This window comes from Protobothrops mucrosquamatus, unplaced genomic scaffold (genome assembly GCF_001527695.2).
Source record: "Protobothrops mucrosquamatus isolate PMUCROS unplaced genomic scaffold, P.Mucros_1.0 scaffold24, whole genome shotgun sequence".
In the NCBI taxonomy this organism is placed as follows: domain Eukaryota; kingdom Metazoa; phylum Chordata; class Lepidosauria; order Squamata; family Viperidae; genus Protobothrops; species Protobothrops mucrosquamatus.
In genome coordinates, this window is record NW_015386409.1 from 1,216,399 (window position 1) to 1,236,052 (window position 19,654).

General features: G+C 38.0%; 1 protein-coding gene across 1 annotated transcript in view; it reads left to right on the plus strand.

The window, feature by feature from the left end:
- Window positions 1-19,654, plus strand: part of SLC1A7 (solute carrier family 1 member 7) — a 42,419-nt gene that overhangs the window by 18,260 nt on the left and 4,505 nt on the right. The window contains exons 4-9 of the mRNA XM_015810917.1: window positions 6,132-6,174; window positions 8,058-8,277; window positions 12,037-12,136; window positions 12,961-13,194; window positions 15,411-15,605; window positions 19,201-19,335. Of these exons, the coding sequence (XP_015666403.1) occupies window positions 6,132-6,174; window positions 8,058-8,277; window positions 12,037-12,136; window positions 12,961-13,194; window positions 15,411-15,605; window positions 19,201-19,335 (927 nt within the window). The remainder of the gene's footprint in view (window positions 1-6,131; window positions 6,175-8,057; window positions 8,278-12,036; window positions 12,137-12,960; window positions 13,195-15,410; window positions 15,606-19,200; window positions 19,336-19,654) is intronic.

The window sequence follows — 19,654 nt, forward strand, 5'->3', positions numbered from 1 at the left end:
GAGTCAAGCTATTTTCCAAAGCGCCTGGAGGCAGGACAAGAAGCAACGGGTGGAAACTAATCAAGGAGAGAAGCAATCTAGAACTAAGGAGAAACTTCCTGACAGTGAGAACAATTAACCAGTGGAACAACCTGCCTCCAGAAGCAGTGAATGCTCCAACACTGGAAGTTTTTAAGAAGAGACTGGACAGCCATTTGTCTGAAATGGTATAGGGTTTCCTATACCTGAGCAGGGGGGTTGGACTAGATGACCTTCAAGGTCCCTTCCAACTTTACTATTATTATTATTATTATTATTGCACAAGGAATAGGACTGGATAGGACTGGATGATCTTTGAGAACCCTTCCATTTTTTAAAGATTAGGGGGAAAAAATCTCTGAAATTCTCCATCATTTTTATGAAATTAAGAAAGTTTATAATTTGGAGTGGAAGGAGAAACAGGGAACAATGGCAAGAAAAATTTGAATACGTTTAAATAAAAATATAGAAATGACCTAACATCATATTAAAATGCATTGTTCTAGTCATACTTTAGTCTGTATGAATGCCCTGCTTCACTTATTGATTGTTTTAATTTGCTACAGTCATAACTGTATGTCATTCCTACATGGATCTGTGGCTATGCTTCACTCTGAATGAAAAATATGTGTGCCTTGCTTTAAATTTGTCAATCAAAACCTGTCCTACCACCTGCTGAAAAGCACATAAATCTTTTACGTAAAAAAAAGAATATTGCTTGAGTCCATTGGAAACTGAAGTAGGCATCAAAACTAAACAAAAGGGTTTATTAAAAACAGAGATGATTAACAAATGTTGGTTTTCAAATTTTTCTATTATGATACCCTAGGGCAGGGGTAGGCAACCTTGGCTCTTTTATGACTCGTGGACTTCAACTCCCAGAATTCCTGAGCCAGCATGGCCCTAGGGCAGTGATGGCGAACCTTTTAGAGACCGAGTGCCCCCAAACCGCTCCACCACCCAGCCCACCCCTGTCTCGCCCCACCCCACCTGCTCTGCCCCACCCCCACTCCACCCTCCCACAGGGCCACCCACCGCCTCCACAGCCTGCCACAGATCGCCCAGGCAGCCCTGCAACACCATAGCAGCCACGCCCTCCGCCCACGCCCCAGAGCATCATCTGTGTGCAACGAGGTGCAAGGGTGGAGTCTTGTCCCTGCTGCCCGGCTGCCATGTCCTTGGCTGCGCTGCTCCGTGCAGGCTGCACCTGGGGGTGACTCTCCTCTGGGGGGGCAGCTGGTAAGGAGAGGGCCATGGGGGAGACAGGGCTGGGGCAATGGCATGTGTGCCCACAGAGAGGGCTCTGAGTGCTACTCTGGCACACGTGCCATAGGTTCGCCACCACTGTCCTAGGGGTATACATTTTGTACACCTACTCATGGAAGATTAATTCCTTTTCTCATTGCAAGTTATAATTCTTCATATCTGCGCATATGTGAAGCACAAAAAGTATTTTAAAAGAGAGGCATGGCTCACTATGTACGCTGAGCTCGTCATCAGCTCTTATTTAGTATAAAGAAATCAATTTTATTTTCATCTCTAATCTAGCAATATTTTAAGTAATGGAATCACATTAAATCAAGTGCACATTAAGATGATTGCATTTGTGAATATTCCCCCCCCCCCAATTCTTCCTGGCAGTTCAGATTATTTGTATATCTAATTCCACATACTGACTGGCCTCTTGTCTCAGATGAAGGCATTTCCTATTACCTGCTATTTGATCTTTTTAATTGAAGGAGCTAGGAACTGTAGCTGAGACTTTGTCCATGAAAAGTGTCTGCTTTACTACTCAGTTCTGATCTTTTCACCAGTATTTGATTCTTCCTTCATATAAAATTATGTTAATTCAAAAAATAAATAATGAAAGTTTCTGTAAATCCTCAATTAGTTCTTCATGTTCATTTATTTATGGCTTCATTCTCTCTCTTATAGGGTGTGAGTAAAATATAAACTGAACATAAATGTATTTCTATCCTCAGAAGACACTTTGGATTCTCAGTGTTGACTGTGAGATTGTTTGTCATGTTTGTTAGTTCAGTTTGCACAGACCTGGAAATCAAACTTAAAGCTGTTTATAGCAGGAAGCAAAGCTATGTGGAAGCCATTAGAATTAAGTAGTGAGTGAGCCTTTTTTATGGCCCTGAGAAATTGGCATAGTATGTATGCAGCTGACGTGTTTGTTAATGATATGCCCTTGCATGTACCCTCCTTCCCATATTAATTAGTGGTAAAATGGTAATCAAACATAGATACCAGGCATGGACATACCCACATATCTTCACTGGCATCCAAATATAGTTATACATTGCAAAGGCAGTCCATGATCTCCCTGCCAATGTTTCAGAGAGGTTTAATGAAGTTGTAGATTTTTTTTTCATATCTTACAACTGGAAACACAAACCCTAAGAACATTGGCACGCAGCCTTGTTACAAAGCATTGAATTGAATTTTGTGATCAGAATGGCAAACTGAGGATTTGAGAGGAAATGGTTGGGCCTTATCACAGACCTAGGACTTTTTGAAGGTGGGCGATGCTTCACAAATCCTATTGAGAGATCCTGAATGGATGGTTCCATTTGCTCCAATCTCAATAAAGGGACTGCTGGCAAGCATGCTTTCCTTATCTTCTTCCAAAGTAGTGTTTTCCAACTCATACTCCCATTACTTGTTGTTCTTTAATTTATTCTAGGCAACTTTTTGTAAATCTACTGGTTGCTGTATGGAACTGTCAGCCTCTTCCATCCTTTTTTGTTACTGTTTGCTGCCCTCCAAGCCTCTTTGGGCAAGAAGAGGAACGTGCCTATATGAGCCCTGATTTCTATATGCTTGGTAAGCCAGGCTTCAAGCATTACACAAACTCCTTCTGTATCTCCAATAACCATCAGTTCTTTGTTCCTATCTACATATTCAGCAATTAGAGCATGAACCATAGCTGGTCACAGAGAACAAATGAAGGGTGACTGTCTATGGAGATTCTTAATGATCCAGGTCATGGTTGTCCCAAAGGTGCTTTTTCAAAAAGCAACTAGACTTTTTTTGTTTTTTCCTTGAAGATGTTTCGCTTCTCATCCAAGAAGCTTCTTCAGATCCGACTGAATGGTGGAGAACGGAAGGAATTATATTCCTTGCAATCATCTGGTAGTTAGCACTCTCTCTGAGAGTTGTTGATGCCACTTGGAGGTTTATGTGTGCCCTAAGGGTCATCTGAATAGTGCAAATGAATGTGGAACTTTCTTGGAACTGCTGAAAGGACAGTGGACTGGTGGACTGATGAAATATTGTAAACAGTGGACTGGTGGACTGATGAAACGTTGGCCCATTTATTTATTTTATTTGTAGAATTTATTGCCCCCCCCATCTTACCTAACGGTAAATCTATTTTAAAAAACCGAAACAAAAGAAATCCAGCTTGCTTTCCCCAACATGTTGGGAGGGTAAAGAATCACGGAAACTGGCCAGTTACTGAGGAGCATTAACTGCTCTTCAGATAGAACACCTGCCTAGCATTGTTATCAAAGCTGAAAATTAAATCTTAACAGACATTGTCTTAAACCAGCTTTATTCCCAGTCATTTCTGCTCAGGAGACAAGCAGCTTAAGGCCGTTGTGCAGAAAAGCTTGACAGCAAAGAAGAGGAAATACATCACCACCTCAGCAAATGGAAAAGAAAGAAAATCATGGCATCTCTTTGAAACATGATGGGACCTTGCTGACAACAAAACATTCTTTCCAGCTGCAATAGACAAGTTACGGCAGAACTAAGATCACCAGTATTCAGTTAATAGCTTTGCAGAATTAAATATTGATATTGTCTTAGCAGCTTATTTGTTCCATATGGTTAAGAGAGAATACGAAAGAGATGAAGAAATATAAGGGCATCACTAATGAGGAGAGGGATGTTTAAGAGGAACATATCTTCCAGAAGAATTTGAATATACAGGTGTGGATCTCTGTGTTACCCAAACAGTCCTGTTTCAAAAAAAAAAAAAAAGTACCATCACTGTAATCTTTTAGAGCAATGTGTCCATTTGAAAATAATTATAAATAATCTTTTAAAATCTAATATTGAGAGAGTTAGAAAGACTTCAGCACTAGGGCCCTACCTCCAATAAAGCAATAGAAGTACCGTACAACACTAATGAGAACTGCAGAAGCACAAATCTCATGTTCAATAGCGTAACTTCAAAATGGGCATAAATTGTTTTTTGAAATCAGTATTTCAAAACCAAGTGTTTGCAGTTTTTCCAAGAATATGATGGAGCTAATAAAAATACTTGCTCAGTTTTATATGCCAGCTGCTTTTTTTCCTCACAGTTATATTACTGTAAAGTGGAGAAAGGGCTCCAGACTAACTGCATCTCCTCCACAACACAACTATTGTTACCATGCTCAAATTCATTTTTTTAGTGACATATCAAGGTTGTCTGTCAGGGCCTGTACTGTTCTGATAAGAACTGATGTGATCCTAAACTGCCGTTCTAGTGAGATATTACCTTATCTTATCTTTTGATCATTTCAACAAAGTTACGGTAATCTTGAAGAATGATTTACCGTGGAAAACAAGAGTCTATTTAAAATATATTGGAGTAGTTCCAGTCACTTCTACTAAAAGGTTGTTGTTCACCCACTAAGTCGTATCCGACTCTTTGTGATCCCATGGACCACAGCATGTCAGGCTCTCCTGTCCTCTCCTTTCTCCCAGATTTTGCCCAAATTCATGTTCATTATGTTGATGACACCATCTAACCATCCCATCTTCTGCCATCCCCTTCTCCTTTTGCCTTCAATCTTTCTCAACATCTGGGTCTTTTACAATGGGTTCTCTCTTCTCATTTGGTGACCAAAGTATTTGAGCTTCAGCTTCAGTATCTGTCCTTCCAAAGAACAGTCAGAGTTGATTTCTTTTAGTATCTATTAAAAGGAACAGTCCTAATTCCTTCAAGAGAAAGAATAATGAAACATAACATACTAGTATCTTTAAAACTCTTTTTTTAACATTAGATCACTAATGACCATCTGTCAGATGTTTCTTCTTCCATATAATCCTAATTGCATGTCAGTGCAGCTAGTTACAACTGCAGAAGTGAGGCACAAGTTCAAAGGTTGCTAAGACACATATACCTAGTTTCTCTTCAATCTGAATGCAATCTCCCCCAACAGTTGCTCCAGATTAGTTATCCATCATAAACTACTAATCTATCATTTAATCAGCAAAGTAATCCTTTGCATGCCTGTAGCACCTTTCATCCAAATCACATCACAAACAGAATTAATTAATGAAATTCCTAACGTACATGGATACAATCTATGTTACAGAGATGATTACGTGGAGGAATCAGGATCCCCTGGAACTTAAAAAGGCAATTGAAAGGGAATAATTCTAAATCTCTTGGGGCAATTGAAGATACGTGTCCCAAGCATGCTTTTTTTAAGGCAATAATATGGAGAAAACTAAAACTCTTTCATAAAAATGAAACATTTATTGCAATATAATCACATTCCCATCGCTCAAATTACAATCTTTCTTTGTGGTAAAATGTCTTTTTCATCAGATGCTGATTCAGAATTTAATTTTTAGTTGAAAGTGCCAGAAAAATGAATGCCAGATTAATGGGTGATGTGAATTGTTCGGATGTCTTTTTACCCACCAATAAACCTGTACAGATCATGCCAGACTGGAACAAACTAGGAAATCTGCTAGCACATACAATACTAACCTGTAATGACAAGTCTTGAGTGAATTTCCAAACAGCTACAGGTGCATAGTTGCGAAATAACCTTAGAGATTACTGTTATGGCATACAAGTATTAGATTAGATGGTTTTCAAGTTTTTCCCAGCTCTGAACTTTATGCCAGAATGTTGTATGATGTTTACTATAAATGTTTATAAATATTAATTTAAAAAACCTTCAGTTAACAGAATATCACCTTGTTCCAATGTCTGCAACAGGAAAAATGGGAAAATCACTTACCCAATGAAGAATCTGAAGCTATTTTTTTTTAGCCAGATAACATGTTTTATATTATAAATTATTGCATATTTCTAGTTTGCAAACCTTTGTGTTTAAAATTCTGTCTATTTCCTTGACCAGTTTTCTTTGTCTTTTCAGGAACATGTTTCCTGCAAACCTTGTGGAAGCCACTTTTAAACAGGTAGGAATCTGACTCTCTCTAACTTTCAACCCTAAAAAATATTTCTTTCCAATTCATAAGAAAAAAATAGATAAGCCATATACAATTCATCAGATAAGCCACAATAACCTCTAAAATCACCAATACAGTACATGTATTATTTAGTTTAATAAAGGTGTTGAGTAAGATTTGGGGACAGGGGACTCTTCCTAATAGCCACAAATATTAAAAATTATCCCTGGAGAAAACAATTATGTTGGGAAGAGTTAGCAGTGAAAGGAAACCAGGCCGCCAAAGAACACAGTGGCTGGACACCATCAAAGCAGACGACAGCCAGAGCATAGCAAAACTCAAAGAAGCAGAGTGAGATTGGAAGATGTGGAGAGACCTGGCCCACAGAATCGCCAAGAGTTGGAAAGACTAATGGATGTTGTTGTCATCATCATCATCATTATCATCATCATAAATTCATTATTACTCTTAACAGCAAATGTTACCTACTATGAAATCTAGCAGAAAGGGGAAATACCTCCAGTAGAATTCTCAACTATTCAACGTCCCATAAGTGAAATATGGACTTGATTTTTTTTTAAAAAAATATGCAGGTTAGGTAGATTGGAGCTTTCCAAATATTGAGAATGACAACTTGTATAGTCACTTCTCATGATGAGAATGAAAATGTAAAAATGTGGGGAATGCCAAGTTGTTTATATATTAGGCATAAACTTTGCATGCAGAATGTATAGTTGTAGTATATCAGTTGTAGTATATCCAGTTGCTGTCAGGAAGATCTCATCTACAACCTTTAAAAGCTATTCCTGAGTAGTGTATAAAGCAGATTTTCTCCAACCTGGTGTTCCTCAAAGAGAGGATGCAATTTAAGGTATCTGGAAGAATTTAGTTGGAGAAAAATGGTGGTAATTAGTGTTGCCCCAACTTTCTCTCCTCTAGATATATTATCAATGCAAACCCCAATGCATTGCCAGATCTTAGTCCCATATAATGTTAACAGTAGTGATAGGAACATAAGAGTTCTGAATTGTTTGTTCTGGTGTAGAGAACAAATTGATAGCCAGAGCTCACAAATTCCCCCCTTTGGAAAAAGTCAGTATTTTCTTAATCTTTGCAATAATAAATGGCAAAGATTTCCAGACCAAAATATATGTATGCTTCCAGATGGAGGACATGTAATAACTGTTAAAGCCATTAATATGTAAATTCCATTTTCTCCAGCTTCTCTGAAATGAGACATGACAGAAAAGTGATAAGAAAAGACAGGTGGGTTTCTACATAAAACATTGCCCTGTTGGGAGATACGGTTTATCCAGAAGTACTAATTGGAGATGGGATTCTAACTTTGTTCCCATAAACAGAGCACAATGAAGTTTTCTGCCTATTCTGTCTCACTTTAGACTTCATTCTCTCATAAAAATCTATTTTTGAGGTTGGAGATCCATGAAATGTTATTGGATAAGATGTGAGGAGCTACAGTATTATTATTGTGTTGCATTCATTTACCAACTTTGAAATTTGGGTATTTAAAAATATATTTGACATGCTAACTTTATACAAATGTTTTGAATTCTGTTGGATATAGATGTTTTTCTGCAATTGGATATAGATGTTTTTCTACAATTGCATGGGTTGGAATGTTGTTTTACAATTGTATTGTTTACTTCATTCAAGATTTGCAAATATTAAAATAATTTCAAATTTCAAATGATAAGAGCAATGTTTCACAGCCTCCTGCACTTTAAGATGTGTGGACTTCAACTCCCAGAATTCCCCTGCTATCTGGAGAATTCTGGGAGTTGAAGTCCACATATTTTAACATTGCTAAGAATGAGAAATACTGCAATAGACTATCCTTCTGCACATAACCCAGATGATCTATGCTCTTTCAGTATCGAACCAAAAACATTCCAATTGTCAAAGTGAGCAAAGCAGCATCTGAAAGTATTACTCGCCGAATTATAATCTACGGGGTGCAAGATGAAAATGGATCCAACATCCAGAATTTTGCTTTGGATATTACACCACCACCAGAAGTGACTTATAAGTCAGAGCCAGGCACTAGTGAAGGCATGAATGTGTTGGGAATTGTAATATTCTCTGCTACCATGGGTAAGTTTTAATAGCATGTCAGATAAAGTTACTGCATGAAATGGACTAATCATGTGCTATCTAATGCCTTGCAGACAAGTTGAGCATCGACTTTATATATTATTTCAGTTATTTATGCTTACTGTATTTCATGAATTGAAGTCAAGGACATTTAGAAGATGCCCCATTGAAGCAGAATACTAGAGAGAAATTAATTGCTTTTTATAGAATTCCTAATGTTTTAGCTTGGAAAGCATATTTCACAGTTCTGAATATAATTTAAGGACTGTGGCTATATTTCTAGTTGTATTAAAAAAATGTTAATACTATAGGGCCCCATTTTTTTCTTCCTTTCCCTAAGCTGGAATTTTTGTTTTCTTAAACTGTGTTTTTGCTTCTTTTATTTCTGTCTGTAATTCCTAGAGTTGTTCTGAGAAACTTAAATGAAAAGGAGCAAAGCATGTTTGTGGCTCAGGTATTATTTTCAACAGCATCTATGATGAGGTCATGTATAGTTAACACAATGGATGAAAGTGTGCACTACTAAACAAAAATTGTGGCTATTTGCCTTCATTTGCTGATATATCTTCATCTAAGACTACAGGTAGTCCTTGACTTACAACTAATTGCTTAGTGACTATTTGAAGTTATAGCTAACTCAAACAAGGCAACTTACAATTCGGATTTGAAGTTCCCACGGTTGGCCCCTCTGGGGTCATGTGACTGAACTTAGGGCACTCAGCAATATGAATGCATTTATGGCCACGTGCAGGTCGTGACTGTCTTTGATGACAGTTTTGCCCAAAACTGTCATTTCTGATTTTCAACAAAATCACACCTATAGTGAACCATTGGCTTACTTAACAACCGTCACATTTGGTTTATGACTGCCACATTTGCTTAACAACTGCTGCAAAAAAGATCATAAAATTGGGGGTCAGTGATCTGACTGTTACGATGCACAACTCTAATGGCTACCTCTCTGCAAACAACAAGCCATTTGGTTCTTCAATTCTTAGCCTTATTGTTTGGAGGTACTTATGAAGAACTGAAACATTTATGTAAATTGCAAAGTATGGCAGGTTAGATAACACTCCTAACAGACATGAAAAAAAAATGGGGGACATTGTCTTGGAGTTGCCCCATTCGGTGAGTGGGTCCTGCAGAAGGGCAACAACTATGACAAAAGAAATATATAGTCTTGATAGAGGATTGCCAAGGAGGAGGTGAGAGTCAGTTTGGTATAGTGGTAAGGCATCATGCTAGAAACTGGGAGACTGTGAGTTCTAGTTCTGCCTTATCCACAAAGCTGCCTGGGTGTCCTTGGGCCAGTCACTTTCTCTCACCTCTAGAAAGAAGGCAAGGGCAAACTACTTCTTAAAAGGCTGCTGAGAAAACTGCAGGTGCCAGGAGTCAAATTGGCTTGGAGGCATGCACATTAAAAGAAAGATAGCATGTAGTCAGTAAATTAATCATGACTTTCTTTCCCTAGAACTTGTTTGTCAGGGACTACTTCCATTCAGTGACTCCAGTGATGGAGTCACTGAAGCAGTAGGCGTGAACTTAAATGGACTCCAGAAGATGGTAGAGGACAGGAAGACCTGGAGGAACGTTGTCCATGGGGTCGCGATGGGTCGGACACGACTTCGCAATTAACAACAACAGCAACAACACTTCCATTTAATCCCATTCCACTAATTCTAAATTTTAGAGATTTTTTTAATTTTAGAGTTCATATTAAAGGGGAGGACAGATCTCCTTGCCTTTCGTATGACCGGACTGGGGGCAAAGGGAACAGCTGTGGACTTTAATTATGCATTTCTGTAATTTAACCACCGTGAGTCTAACATTTTTGCCAGTTTTTGAATATCGACGTGAAACTCTAAAACATCTTTTCCAGTCTGCTCTGTCCAGCAGTTTTTAAAATGACCTCTAGAGAGCAGCCAAATGTTTGATTAGCTTAGCACCATTTATAACCAGTTTGGATTGTTTTTAGTTTGAAAGACAGGGATTTTATTCAAAATCAAGACTTAGCTAGAATGATCAAATGGGAGGGAGCCACTTCTTCTCAACAGGGACATCTCAAGGTATTTAATTATACATTAGAATATTTTGAGTGATCATGTAGCAGTTCTATCTGCAGAGATGTCACTTTAGCCTTTTCAGCTAGAGATGCGTTGAGATTCCAGACAGCTGCTCCATTTCTATGATGTGAATCGATAGACTCAATCAAATTTGTGCCTAAAGACAGGACAAATGCCTGAAAACAGGACAAAGATTTTCAAGGGATATTTAAAGTGAATAAATAGGCTTAGCAGAGCTTTTGTACAGTTTGTCCTCATTTAGTAACCACAATTGGGACCAATGACTCAGTTATTAAGCAAAGCATTCCCTAAGTGAAACACCATGTGCTTATGATTTTAGTTCGATTTCTTTTGTTTTACAGACCAGCAAAGGTTGTAAATGCAAGGATTGCTTGTAAATTTACTTTTTCATCACTGTCGCAACTGTTAACGGTCGCTAAGCGAGGCAGTCACTAAATGACAACTGCCTGTATTTAATGAACAAAGTGGTTCAGGGTTCTTTTACATCTGTAATTTTTAAGAAGTCTAGCATTGTAGCACCACTCCATACTGTTGAAAGAACCTGTCTTCCTTTTATATGTGGTAGCTATGAGGTGTTTTCCCCCCTCCCCTTCCCCTCTAAACCTCTATTCCCCAAGAAAACATTCTTGACAGGATGGGAGTCAAAATGTCATGTCAGTGAAATTTAACTCATGCAGGTTTCAATGTTTTACACAGTTATTTTATAGCCCGGCAAAATTTATGTAAAAACCTTATAGGCTCATCTTAGTCCAACATTCTGTTATAGTGGCCAACAAAGTTACTCTGGAATTCTGGCAAGACATAGCCCTCTTCTATCTTGTTCCCCTGAAATGGTACTTGGAAGAAAACTGCCCCCAGTCCAGAGATAACTGTGGCTTTTCAAGGGCAATAACTTTGATTGGTCTCTATGAGACTAGTTTTCATTGCTAGGATCCACCTTCCACAATATACCTTTTGCCAAATTTGTCTCAAGTACCCATGAATTAGAGTGATGCAGCAAATCCCTCTGGTGAGGTGCCTAGTAGGCTTCGTTGTGAAGTGGTTGATCACTGGGAGAACAGGCTGCTGGATTAGAGATCTGATCTAGCAGGGATCAATGCTCACCGTTATGACACGTAATGGTGGAGCTTGTATTGTTCATAATATGTAATCCTTAGCATACCTTACTTAGAAATGTGACTCATTACCAGCCATTCAACTCATCTGGTAATTCAAATTTCAGATAAATTTCCAGATTGCAATGAAGATCTTTTCTCAAGGGTAAGCCAAAGTGCTCTCCTTGCACCCTTGAGCAAGGAACAAATAAACTAGAATGGAATTTAATGTTCCCATTGCCAATCCCTTATTTGCCCCATGTCTCTGTTCTCAGTCACTGTTGCTCACCTAATTTCTTTCCCTAGTAACAAGTATTAATTGATTTTATACTCAAGGCTGCTCTTAAATGGTATCAGAATAGGAGTAATGTTACTTCAACACAAATATAACCAAGATTCATTTTAAGCCTGTCTCATTCGTGGGCAAGAGGTGAGATAAATAGATTATGGGAATAGAGCAGGAAAAAAAACCTCGCTAGGGCATGTTTTTATCATGGTTACGTACAAGTGAGGAAAGGCTCAAACTATATTATATAAGTTTAGATGAAAATAAACAACTAAGACATTTATGTATTTTATAGGTATAATGCTGGGCAGAATGGGTACCAGTGGAGTTCCCTTGGTCAGTTTTTGCCAGTGTTTAAACGAATCAGTCATGAAGATAGTGGCTGTGACTGTATGGTAAGTAAATGTCAGAAGAAATAAATATTAACAAGTAAAAGTATGTAATCAGCAATGAAATCAGCTTACATAAACTGGGTTGATGAGTAATCTAAATAACATATAGAAGGTTGTATGCATTCTCCTTTTAAAAATATATTTGTAAACATTGGCTTGCAGGATGTTTTCAGGCAGAAATCAAATTCCACATGAATATTGTCTGGATATTTCTTGTACCCCACTGCATGAGATTGCAATAGGCTGTGGTTCTGTCTACACTAAGAGCAACACTCTCTGCATCCAAGAAAGAAATCGAAATTAGGGTTCCTTAGCGTAGTGTTTCAAAACCATTTCTTCCTAACCAATCTACAAGGGCTGAATTCCTACCACAAGGACATACAGTACACACCTATAGCACTTCTGTCAAAAGGGAGATTCCTCTGCATGGCTGGAGAGGCCAAATTGTGTTGCAAAAGTATTTTGCAGAATAATACCTGTTTTGTCTTGCAGTGATATCTGTGGTACTTCAAGGATGCATTTATTTATTGCATTTCTATTTCTTGTTCCATTTGAGAGCCGGGGTAATGTACAGGGAATTCTCTATATTTTTATCCTTATAATAACAACTCTGTAGGGAAGATTGGGCCGAGGGAATAGAGCTGGGCAAAGTCATTCAGCAAGCACTTTGGTCAGATGGAGATTTGAGCCTAGGTCTCTGTAATCCAGCTGCAATACTTTCACCAAAATGTATTGCACTTTGCCATGTTTCCATTCGGGTTTTTTTTTTCTATCTATTTTTATATGGATTTATTCTTCGCATAGAATATCTCTTTATTCTTTCTTAGGTATTTTCCATTTGGAATAGTATTTCTTATTGCTGGTAAGATTTTGGAAATGGATGATCCCTCAGCCATCGGGAAGAAACTAGGTTTTTATGCTGTTACTGTACTTTGTGGACTAGTTGTTCATGGACTTGTTATTCTGCCAATGATGTATTTCTTCATCACCAAGAAGAACCCCATTGTCTTTATCAGAGGCATTCTTCAAGCACTGCTTATTGCCCTGGCCACATCATCCAGGTACATGATGCAATGATTAAAGTTGTGGAGCAATGCTCTCTTAATTTACAAGAAAAAAAGATGTTTCTCTCAAGTCAAGTTTCAATTCTAGGGATATCATGGTCACACTCATGCAATTTTCTTAGCATTAACATGGCAGTAATTTGCCACTGCATTGTTACAATGGGTTGTTTCAATTCCTGGTCTAGCCAATAGCCCTACAATTTGTTGGGGGCTACTAATCCTGGCCCAACATTACTTGTTCATGATTAGCAAAGATCAGTTAGGTGCTGCCAGTTGGTGCAAATTTTTAAAAATCCATTATCATAACAAACTTGGAATACTTTTTTTTCTGGATTTAATCCTTCCAATTTGTATCCCTTAGACAAGTGGTCCCCAACCTTTCCAGCTTGGCGGACCAGCGGGGGGGGGGGAAGGGGATGGTTCTGTATGAGCGGCAGCTGCGCATACGTGCAGACGCGCAGCTCCATTTGTGCAAGCGGTGGGCATGCACACTCACCATTCGTGCAAATGGAGTTGCCTATGCATGCGCCATTCATGCAAGTGGAGCTGTGCACATGCTTGCCTGCCACTTGCATGACCCTGGTACAAGGCCGCAGCCCGGGAGTTGGGGATGCCTGCCTTAGACCTAATCCCAAAGCTCCTAAATTCTAACATTTCCACCGTATGATTCTGAATTCTGTTTATACTGTATTATTATATGGTAAAATGTGAGATAAGATATAGCCTGTAATAAAGAATCCAGCTGGCCCAGAAAAAAATTGGGAGACAGATGAGTCACTGCAAAATTACTGCAGGAAAGGTAGAAAAATGCTACCAAATACTACATACCCCTAATATTCAGCAATATTCCAAAATCTCATCATTTGCTGTTTGACATTGATCTGCAGGTTAAGTACTTTCCGGATAGAATTATTTTGTATCTATTCTTATTTGGGTTTTACACTGCATGAAACAAGCTGATTTTTCGGACTTAGAAATATAGTTGATGCCACCAAGAGACATAATTATTTTGATAAGATCTTCCACTATGTAAGTGCTTAATCCTACCACATAGTATTTTAAAAGGACTCACTTGACAAGTCCATTATCTAGTTCTATTTCAATGTGGGTTGCAAATCAAATTAGGTGCCTTGATGATATTTTGAGAAAATTGCATATGGAGAAAGTTGGAGAAAGCCCATCTTTTTGGCACTCTTAATGCATTAGTATGCAAATTTTGATGAGCCAAAGATACCATCGTCTACTGAACACAATTTCAGATCCTGTATTGACATCAGTGAGAGGCCACTTATATTTTGAAAAATGGATGAGGACTAGAAACCAAAATGAAATCTTTCTTATATGCACATTTATAATTATTCCCATTCCTTCGTATTTTATTTGATACGGCAGCGGGGGGGGGGGGGAGATCCAAAACACGTTATATACTTGTACAAATATAATTTTCAGGTATTGGGACAAAGCAATAGAAGAAAACAAAGAGATAGGATCAATGTTGGGAGGATAATTCATTAGTGACAAGAAACTCTGGAAAGTATAATTAGACATTTCCACCATACATTCTGATGGGTCATAGCTTGTGAACCTGTTTTCCTTACATAATATAATTCATTTATAATAGTGGCGAATATCTCTGGTTTGGGTTTAGGATGAGGGTGAAGGTTCGTTCTCCGAACTTGTGGGTTGGCTTCCAAACATTTCATTACTAGGCTAGGTAACAGCTTCAGCTGAGTTTAGTGGATGTCAATGTCAGTGTTCTTCTGTTTATAAGAGCTTTACCGTCACCTGAAGCCCTTATAAGCAGAAGACCACTGACACAGACATTCCTTAAATGCCACTGAAGATGTTATCTATCCTGGTAACGAAATGTTTGGAAACCAACCCACATGCTCGGGGAACGAACCTTTGCCCTCATAATACAATTCCTTTTTTTATAGCTTTATTATTTTCAGCTAAAATACTGAATGAATCAGGACATTTATGTATTAGTTTTTGCCCAATAACACAGTGCAAATAACTTAATTTTGCCTTACATTTACTTGTGTAAGCAATTTTCTAAACTACATTTTTGTGCTAACTTCAGTCAAAACTTTGCTGGCTGAGGAATTCTGGGAGTTGAAGTCCACAAGTCTTAAAGTTGCCAAGGTTGAGGACCCCTGGTCTAAACTACCCCCTCCCTTCCCCCCCCTTTTCCCCCTTTTTTCTTTTTGCAGTTCAGCCACTTTGCCTATAACTTTCAAGTGCTTATTAGAGAATAATCATGTGGACCGGAGGGTTGCTAGGTTTGTGCTCCCAGTAGGGGCTACAATCAACATGGATGGAACAGCTCTATATGAAGCAGTTGCAGCTATTTTCATTGCCCAAGTAAACAACTATGAACTGGATTTTGGACAGATCATCACCATAAGGTAAAATCCATAGGCTTCTGCAGGAAAAACAATGTCCTGGACTTCGGTGTTTGATGGCAGCGTCCAGCACAGTAGATAATAAGCTAAAGTTGTATGAAATTATTTTCAGTACTAATAAAATGTACAATACATATTAACAGTGCAGATGAAAAATCTTATACATCATAGTCTTATGCTTGCTGATTAAAAATATGTCAGCAGTTCCTGGAGAAAGGAAATGGCCAGTCACCAAATGGATTGAGTGTACTTGATCTGCTGTGGACATGTGCTTGCTTTGGTGGTTGCTAGGCATTTCTCTCCCTGACCATGTCAGCAATGACACAATTTGGAAGCAAATGGGCATCATGCCAATATCAGAGAAAATGCAGGAAAAACATTTACAGCCATGTTCCACAAGCAACACCTCATGCTGTCGCCTACATCACCTCTCCATTTTAATGTAGACGGCAAGCGCCCACATGGAAGACTGAAGCAAAGATGGCAAGACAATACATGCAGACCTGAAAAATGCCCAGTTGGACACAGATGCTGTGTTTGGTCCTGCAAGATAGCACTCATTGACCAAAAATCAGACCCTGGTGGAAATACTCTATAGTGATGATGATGATGATAATGATGATGATGATGATGATGATGATGATGATGATGATGATAGTGTGCAGTTCCTGAAGAAAATAAATCCCTTCACTTCCATTCCACCTCACACAAAAAAGAAATAATGAAAATCTCTAACACTCATCCATTCACAAGGCAGTTATCCAAAATATCTACTTGATGTGTTGTCTGCACTCTAAGGAATTAGACAGAGCTCTCTGGTTGCATTTGAAAGTAGAATCAGAAGAGTGGTGCATTCTTTTCTGGCTGTATGTAAAACAAATGTGAATCCCCTTTTCCTTAATCTGTAAACAGAAGTCTACAACAGTTGAATATTACTTCAGGCAACAATTGCTCCCAGTGGAAGACATTTTGTCTTGAATCTCTGCTGCATTTCCCCATCACAAATGGGAAGGCTGTTTTTATTGATCATTTGCATACAATAGGAACCCGATACTCCAAAACTGATTCTGGAACTGCATATAAATGATTCTTTTCTTTTAATTGGCGCTCCTTCCTGTAAATAAAACTTGCTTCTCCAGCTGAAGGGAAAATTGTCAGCAAGACTGATAAGGAATTTCCTGGAAATACATTTTTGGAAAAGTTGTTCTCTCAACAGATGTCAGAGAAATTAAAGCCTCCCAGTACTGCAATTTCACTGCTTTTTAAAGATCTGTAGTTTTATTGTGGGAAACATATCCACAGCTTCTCTTCAATTGTTTAAATATTAGTGGATGGTACTAGTTTATTGAGCTGTCTACTTATTTTACCAAAGGATTTTAAGAATGCCACCTTATTCATTTCTTTGGATTTCTAGCCAGATGGGGATATTGTAACATATAATTCAATCCCTTTTCCTTTTGTGCTGCATCTGTTCCTTCTGAATATCTTCTATGTTTCAATTATTATAGTCCATCTCTGAAAATCATCCCACCAAATCTCAGTTCAAACTTTGAATCTTATTTGTTTTCCTGTAATGGGACCTCAAACTCATTTTGTTTATTTTTCATTCTCTGAGTATTAATACATAAATAAGGGAAGACATGAACTTTACAAATAAAATTTCTTCCTGAGTTTTTATTGTACAATTTAAGAGGTGCCAAAGTAATTAAAGAAGGAAACTCTGTACATGTTACACAACATATTCTTCGTATTTTTATTACTTAGCATTTACCAGCATTGAATCCTGGTACCATGACCAATTTTTTGAGCCAATGATGCCTGTTGTTGTATTAGGCTCTGGACATTTCAGATGCTTCAGAGGTTGAACTGAGCAACTAAGGAATGTAGAATTTAAACAATCTTTTTTCTTTTCTAAATATTCTTTTAGCTTTCTTTGCTTTTGTAAATACTAAAAAAAAGAGGGGGAAGAGCAGATCCATCTGGAGAATATTTACTAGCAATATTATACTGCTTAGCATAAAACATTAAGCCAGTTGTGATATGTACAGACTTGTCAGGTTTCCATAAAGCAGTATTATCAGATCAAAACAAAACAAAACTCTTTCGCAAAATGTCTAAGTATGCAACTGCATTGTTGCTGGATTAGACATACTGTTACTTTATCCCAATCCAGCCTATTCAGCTTTATATTAATCCGTGCTTATGTAGCTATGATTTCAATTCTGCCCCATATTGGGATTTATTGCTGGGAGCAGGGAAATTCCTGCTATTAGATCAAGTGTGATGATTGCCTTGTTCTTTACTGAACAGCATATTAAAGAAGACTTGAACTACTTACTATGCACAGATCAAATAGTTGAATACTGTACAGTCTAACAGCCTTTGGTAAGTCACAATATATACCGTAGCTGGTGGTTATATCACCTTGATCACACAGATGTTGCACTTGGGTATGACAAGAATTTAGTGAAAGATCAAGATTCAGTTCTATCTCTGCAACAGCCTTCAAAATAATAATTTCATTCATTCCAATAATTGAATTATTTCATATGCAATATCTTTAAAGCCTGTTCGATCTCAAAGATTTTAAGAGAATTGTAATCATACTGAAGTCTGCAATCCAATCCAATGTTAAGTAACTAAAGCCCATTTATTTTAGTGGGATTTAGGAGTGCTTAATTCTGCTGGATTATGGCTCATGAATATGATTGTTTCTCCTGCCATCTACAGAGACCTATTTTTTGAACTGCTTGCCACCTCTAGAAGACAAATACCATCCTGGGCAATTGCATCCTGATGATTTGACCATTTCCATAAATTTTCAGCAAACTGACAAAAAGTTGAATTTAGGCAGTCAAACTATTGTTTGGATTCACTTAAAATGGATAAACAGCAGCCAGTGTGTAGAATCTTGGGACGGGAAATATATGTGGGTGTATATGTGTTCATAACACCACTCCCTTCTTATAATGATCTGCATTTGAAGAGCAAGAGATAAAATTATGGTTACTATAAAATTGTAATCCATTGGTTCTATTGGAGGTGGTTTTCCTCTGTGATACTGCATTTGGGAAAAGTTCCTGCTGATGCAGAGAAAAATTCTCTCAAAAGGCAAGTACTAGTTTAAGAAAGAAAGATGGTGGCAGAATAGAAAACTTCTCTTCAGCTTCATGGTTCCCAAATCCCTCAGTCTATTCTACAAAACATGCATATAAACTAGTGTGATAAAATTAAGGACACATTTACTTTATCCTAATCTTACAGCGGGTGGCAGATGCCTTTAAATTTCTCCCTGTGAAATGTCAATCTTGTTGCTTTTTCCTTGATTTTATTTCCCATGATCCCAAACAATGAAATAACATCCCAGGTCCAACTCTACTAGTGAGACTCTGGCTTCACGCAATAGTTGGACTTACTCACATTGGGCAGTCCTGTGTTTTATTTACCTTGTTCAGGGATATTCTATGCAGCTGAATTCAGGGTAAAACGCATTTGATCCTGATGCCAAGTATATTAGTCCGTATTAACGATCAAGTTATCCAGATTTGGATGCTCTTCTGTGTTACATCATTATGATCTTTCTGCTTGTTTGTAAAAGCATTACGGCAACAGCTGCCAGCATAGGAGCTGCTGGAATCCCACAGGCTGGCCTTGTGACCATGGTCATTGTTTTAACATCAGTGGGGCTGCCTACAGATGACATCACGCTAATAATTGCAGTTGATTGGGCTCTGTAAGTAGCGCAAAGTTTTTCTTTTCTTTGCATTTTTCTAATTAGGTGTATAAGGATTGAGTGGGTTGAGTTTAAAGGGAGCTACCACTCACTTTGATGTTGATACTGTTGTTGTTGTTGAGTACATGGTCATGTCAAGGGGTAGCACAGCTCTCTCAGGGTTTTACTTTCTGTTTGTCTCAGTTTTTTATCTGCAATAAATGAAAATATAAGAATTATCCTTCCAGATTCAACCCCAAAGTTATCTTGTTCAGAGTACAGGTAGTTCTTGATTTACAACTTGGTCGCTTAGTGACTGTTCATTTTTTCATTTCATTTT